Genomic DNA, 6,711 nt, shown 5'->3' with positions numbered 1-6,711 from the left:
TCTTGCTCTCTTTTGTTTATATCCCCAAAGCTTAGATGCTTTACGTGGGCGTGGTTGAGGAATTCCTCCAGGCAAGCAGGAAAGGGGGCGGGGCGCAGGACACCGGAAGAGGGTGAGCAGGAAGAGGAAAATGATGCTCCTTTCATTCTATGCATTTCACATCTCCGGGCAACACGGCTAGAAGGTCTCAGCTGAACAAAATCATCCGACGGTAGAGGGCAGCAAAGACTACGACTCTTTCGCTACAGCGGGCAAGAGATACCAAGGCAGCGCTTCCGGCCCGGCGCGCCCTGTGATTGGTCCCAGCGGGGGAAGCTTCCGGTATTCCCCGGAAGTCCGCTGCCAACCGTCGCGGCGTCGCCTCAGTGAGCGCCTGATTGTGTCGTTCGTCGTGTCGGGCTTCCCCGGTGCGAGTTCTGGGTGGGCCGCCTCGCTTCACCACCGCCGCCGCCGTTCGCTTCCCGTCGCCCTGTCCCACCGCCGCCATCATGTCGGGGGGACTCCTGAGCGCGCTGCAGAGCGACTCCTACGTGGAGCTCGGCTGGTACCGCGACCAGCACTTCCGAGGTAAAATGGACGACCAAGAAAAGTTACTAAAGAAAAGCTGCACGTTGTACGTGGGCAACCTGTCCTTTTACACCACGGAGGAACAGATCTACGAACTCTTCAGCAAAAGCGGGGACATCAAGAAGATCATCATGGGCCTGGACAAAGTGAAGAAGACGGCCTGCGGCTTCTGCTTCGTGGAGTACTACTGCCGCGCCGACGCCGAGAACGCCATGCGCTACATTAACGGGACTCGCCTGGACGACCGCATCATCCGCACGGACTGGGATGCGGGCTTCCGAGAGGGCCGCCAGTACGGCCGCGGCCGGTCCGGGGGCCAGGTGCGGGACGAGTACCGACAGGACTACGACGCCGGCAGGGGAGGCTACGGGAAAATAGTGCAGAACCAGTGAGGGACCAAAGCCCGGCGTGCGTTACTAGCAATCAGTCAGAAAAAGACAACTCGGGCTTGCGCACAGAGCCCGGCGGTTCTGAGAACAGCCGACTTATCCCCAAACTAACTTGTTCCCCTGCCTCTGCGCAAGAGCGAAGCAGGAAACCTTGATTTCCTCGCGCTGAACAATTATCAGGTGACAGAAACTCAGAAAAGTGGCTTTGGTCCTGGCGTTGGAGCCTTGAGGTCTTGGCAAGCTTGAACACCCGAGGAACAGTAACTGAGGAGATCTGTATTATTTATTAACCTAGTCTAGCAAGATTTTCTTTAAGCAGAATTAGAAAATGACCCGTGTTACTGTTCGTTGGAGTGGTCATTTACAATAGCGTTTCTAATGCTGCTGCGTAGTAGGACCGTTTTTATTTCTAAGCTTATTGAAGATGTTTCTTGTTTTCCAAGGTGATTTCTAACCCATAAGATGTTGAGTAAATCCTTAAACAGTTATGCCTCATTTTTAATGATTTGATAAAAAAAAAAAAAATACCTGGGAGAGCGCTCTAGCTCTGGAGCTTTAATTGGATGATCTGTAAAGAAATGTGTAATGAGGATGTTAATGGTACTCATTAAGCACATCCTTTAATATCTCACTAGGAAGCCAGTGCAAAAACTTTAGTTATCCTAAAAGTATCTTCCTAAGAGATGAAGAAAAAGAATTTATAATGGGAAATTCCTAATTAAGACATTGTTGGGGTGGAATGTTAGGTAAGTTAGAAGGTGTTCATTTTAACTTTGAAATTTTTGAAAGTTGATGTTACAATTGTTACGTTTATTTTTTTCTTTTACCAGAATCATAAGGGAATGGGCAGGTTTAGAATAAAGCCTGAAAATCATGGAAAATAAAACATTTCTTATATGAAATATCAAATAAACTTGGTCAGTTTCCTGGCCAAGTAGAACACATCCAAATGATACAATTCTTGTGTATCACCATTGGATTGGTCTTAAGTAACTGAGGTTGAGTTGTGAACCTGAAATCTTTACCGACCTACTGTAGTTGGAGTTGCTACAACTTACAATTTCAAGAAATGAAAAGGCAATTTTAACTGCTGTCTAAACTGCTGACAGTTTTAAGTATTTTTCCTGATATACTTATGTATATTGGGGAGGACAAGTTTGAGCTAATTGCCTTAACTCCAGAAAATTACAAAGTGTATTGAAAAGCTCACACAGTGCAGTTGATTTCTTAAAAATCTGGGTGGTTTACAGTTTTATCAATTTAAAGAATTTTTTACCAATGTGGAAAAATCAAGGGCTAAAGCTGATGATCAGTAACTATAAGCCTCTCTTTTTCAATAGTCCGTAGCATAGGATAATTTGGTATGAAAGTTCTTTAGTGTGAACTTTTGTTTTGAATGTTTAATAAAAATGATTCACTGAGTTTTAATTGGTTGTATTGATATGTGTGTTTTTATTACTCCTAATTCGTACATGGGGGTTTGGCTTGAACCACATCCAAGTCTATCCTTTCCCTCTGTTTATTAGCAGAGTTTGGGAGTTGCATAATGAACAAGAGTCTAGAAGGGGAAAAAAGTTACTATCTGAGGTAGGGAGAGAGAAGAGCATGATTTAAAAAAAAAAAAGCAGAAAGCATGGAATACAGTAATGCAAAAAGCAAAAGATATAGGCTCAAAACCAGGAATAACATCCAGCAAAACTAAATATAATCTTATAGGAGAAAAAAAATAGATATTTAATGAAAAAGGGTATGTCTAAACGTTCCTGATGAAAAAACCAGACTTGGGTAGACTTTGTAATACAAACATGAGAGTAAAAAGAAACAGAAAGATTTAGGTGAGCAGTCAGAAAAGTCTTTCAAAGGTTGAAATGTTTGCATTCTAATGGAGGAAGGTGAAGGTGATGCTGGTATATCTTAAGTGTAAACTTGTCAGGGGTCATTGAGGATGTCAGATAAACTGGAGCACCTGGGAGTGGGTGGTGTTATGTTTTGAAAGGAAGGAGGGTGAAGGAGATATACTAGAAATGAAGAGAAGTGAATTAACCCCCTAATGGGAGATGCAAGTAGCAGTTTAGTCGGAGGAAAGGGGTGAGGGCCTGGACATCATTTAAACCTCACTTAAACTTCACTTTGATCTAAATTGGTCAAAAGAGAGTAGAACACACAAAGTTTGCTGTAGAAATAGTCAACTCATCAGGAAAAGGGAAGAGGGAGAGATAAGTCTAAGGAGGGATTATTCCTAAAAAAAATAAAACTTTAAATTCAGAGCAAGGATCATGAACTGAGGTTTAAAAGGAAGGAAAGAAAGAAAAAGGGTAAGAATCTGATTAGGGTTTGGGTAAGGGAAAGAAGAGAGAAAGAACAGTGGAAGTTGTATCAATTTTAGAGCATTGGCACTAAGCACATTGCTATTCCAAACCCTCTCTTCTGGGGAAAGAGAGGGCAAGGAGCAAAGAATGAAAAGTGTGAGAAAACAGGATGGAGGGAAATGTACAAAAATCATAACTAAAGGTGAATGAGATGAACTTACACATAAAACAAGATAGAATGGATTAGAAAGCAGAATCCAACAAAATGTTTGCTAGAAACATTTGAAACAAAGCTACACAGACTTAAAATAAATGGCTGGAGCAAATCTGTTCTCCAGCTGAACTCAAAAAAAGGGTAGTAATCTCAAGGATAATGGTAAAATATATAAACTTAATTAAAAGAGATAAACAAGGAAACTACATTTGTTTAAAAGATACCATAAACAATCTCAGTAGTTAATATATGTACACTAAATGGCATAGTATCTAAATACTTAAAATGTTAATTGAGTTAAAGGGAGAAAAAGATAAAAGTGGGGAACATCAATGTACCCCTTTTAGAGCTAGACGAATTAACCAAAATAAGAAAGAAGTAAACGACATAAATAGAATTTAGAAAAGTTAGAAATACAGTTACTAACTGGCAATTATTGAATGAGAACAGAAAGGAGTGTGTGGAAGTATGTGATTTTTTTCCTTGTCCAGTTTGTTCGTTGATCAGTTTCTCTATTTTTTTAACCAACACCAAATGGTTTTTTGATGATTGATGCTTTATGATACAGTTTGAGGTCTGGAAATGTTATTCCCTCTTCATCCTTACCTTTTTTAATTATTTCCCTTGAAATAGATACTTTGTTTCTCCAAGGAAAGAAAGTTTTGAGCATTTTTTTGTTATTTTTATAGTTCTGTAAGGTATCCCTTTGGTAGTTTGTATAGCACTAATTTGCAAATTAACTTAGGTAGTATTGTCATTGTTATATTGTAATGGATCAGCTACAAGCACTGAATATTCCTCCAGCTATTTAAGTTATTTCTTTAATATTTTGTAATTTATACAGTTATTGAGTGTGCTTAGTATCAATTGATATTTTTAATTGAATTGTTTAATTGACTTTCAGGCACTTAATTCTTTTTTCTAACTTAAATTTTTAACATTCATTTTTTTTTAAGTTTCAAATTCTCTCCCTCCCTGCAGCCTCTCCCCAACCCACTGAGAAGGCAAGTAATATGATACCTGTCATGCATTTGAAGTCATGCAAAATACATTTCTATATTAGCTGTGTTGCAAAAAAAAAAAAAGTGAGAAAAATAAAGTGAAAAAAATATTCTTCAATCTGTACTTAGAGTTCAATAGTTCTTTCTCTGGTGGTGGATAGCATTTTTCATCATTAGTCCTTTGGAATTATCCTGGATCATTATATCATTCAGAGTAACCAAGTCTTTCACAGTTTTGATCATCCTTATGATATCGCTGTTACTGTGTACAATGTTCTGATTCTGCTCACTTCACTTGACATTAGTTCATATGTCTTAGTTTTTCCTGAACCCATCCCCCTCATCATTTCTTATAGCATGATAGTATTCTATCACAATCATATGCCACAACTTGTTCAGCCATTCTCTGATGGGCATCCCCTTAATTTCCAATTCTTTGCCATTACAAAAAAAGAGCTGCTACAGATATTTTTGTACATATAGGTCCTTTCCCTTTTTCTTTGATGTCTTTGAAATACCGATCTAGTAGTGGTATTGCTGGGTCAAAGAACATAGTTCCAAATTGTTCTCCAGAATGGTTGGACCAGTTCACAACTTCATAGGGCATTAGTGTCCCTGCATTTCCACATCCCTTCCAGCATTTGTCATTTTCCTCTTCTGTCATGTTAGCCAATCTAATAGGTGCAAAGTGGTACCTGAAAGTTGTTTTAATTTGCATTTCTATAATTAGTAATTTAGAGCATTTTTTCATATGACTATTGATGCCTTTGATATTTTTTTCTTCCAAAAACTAGCAGGCACCTTATTCTTAAACTTTTCTATTGACTTTAACACAGATCGACTTCAACATGGACTCCTTAGTGAAAGGAGGGTTTATTTATTTGGATGATATTTTTATCTCAGTCTGCAGGAGTCTTATAGGCCATCTTTCCAAACACTCAGGATCCATAGATACCTCACTTAGAAAATAATGCCCAAGATTAGGCCTAATTTGTTTCATAATATTATGTGACTAATAAGAGCATTACTGTTTGGAACTTTTTAATCTAAGACTTATGATGAAAGTCATTGAGCTAGGGCTTATCCTCATTTTGATATGTGTGGAGAGAACAGAATCAGAGTGGCTAGATCACTTTCCCAAAGCTCTGGCAGGTAAAAGTAGAACATAAGACTTTAAGTAGTACTTAACATAATTATAGCACAGATATTGTTTTCACTCTCTAATCATGCCTCCACTTGTGGAGATAATTCACTTTTGCAGAACCATGCCACACAAGTGTAGGCTCAAGCTAAGGAATCTAAGGAAACTTTCTGGGTTCCAGAATATATAAACTGCTCAGCACCAATCCCAGGAATATCATCAGAAACTCGTTCCATCTCCAATTCATTTTCAGAATTAGCCAAAGCTGTGGGAGAGGTTCAGAACCCATCCAGGACACCAGTGATACCAGTTGCTATTAACTATAGTGCACTCAGACTTAGCTGTTCTCTGAAAGAGGTAAAATGGGATTCTTGGAAAATGTCCCATATTTGGAAAGGCAGTAGAAGTGAAATAACTGCCCAGGTACTCCTATTCTGTGAAGGTTCTTTTCACTTTTTTTTTCCCAGACTTATCTTTGAAGCAGTTTTTAGCTGATTATGAAATGAACAATTCTTATCCACCACCAATTCACTATGGTTCTCATTACAACCAGTTTCTCTGAGCTACTTTTCCCTATCACTCTTAATTCTAGTCTTTTTCCCTCTGGCATCAGAAAGAATTATTCCTTCCAATGATATTTGCTTGGCAGCAAGTGTTTACTATACAAACAACTGTACTGCCCTAGTCAAAAGTTTCCACATCTGTTCTGGGGAAGAAAGAGTCTGATTAAAACCCTGACATGGAGCTGCTAGAATTCCATAAGTACCCCTAGCTGAGGCCTCCCTGCTCTCTTACTCTTGGGTTTCTTTTTCTTCCCATCGATGCTCCTGGAAACCTTCCTGCTATTGTATTAGGTCCCCCTTGTATCCACAAAGTAATGGAGCAGCCAGCAGGTGGGATGAAAGTGTCCTTGAAGCAAGATTAAAGACGTATGCTAACCTGAAGCATTCATCTAGGTTTCTCTACTGACTGGCCTTCCACAGCCGGCACACCTCTAGAAGACACAGGTCACTGAGCACTTGAAAAACTACCAAATTCACCTTCTAAGCTCATGAGAAAGAGTACCATGGATAGGGCACTGGGGTTGAAA

The 6,711-nt window shown here is 39.5% G+C and overlaps 1 protein-coding gene across 1 annotated transcript; it reads left to right on the top strand.

Moving 5' to 3' along the window:
• Positions 1-359: 359 nt before the first annotated feature.
• Positions 360-2,384, top strand: LOC114031470 (nuclear cap-binding protein subunit 2). Its single transcript, XM_027846551.1, has one exon. It carries the CDS (start codon positions 489-491, stop codon positions 957-959), a length of 471 nt encoding a protein of 156 aa, XP_027702352.1. The 5' UTR covers positions 360-488; the 3' UTR covers positions 960-2,384.
• Positions 2,385-6,711: the final 4,327 nt, after the last annotated feature.

This window comes from Vombatus ursinus, unplaced genomic scaffold, assembly GCF_900497805.2.
Source record: "Vombatus ursinus unplaced genomic scaffold, bare-nosed wombat genome assembly UNPS02015175.1, whole genome shotgun sequence".
NCBI lineage: Eukaryota > Metazoa > Chordata > Mammalia > Diprotodontia > Vombatidae > Vombatus > Vombatus ursinus.
This window is presented reverse-complemented; position numbering and strand designations above follow the sequence as displayed.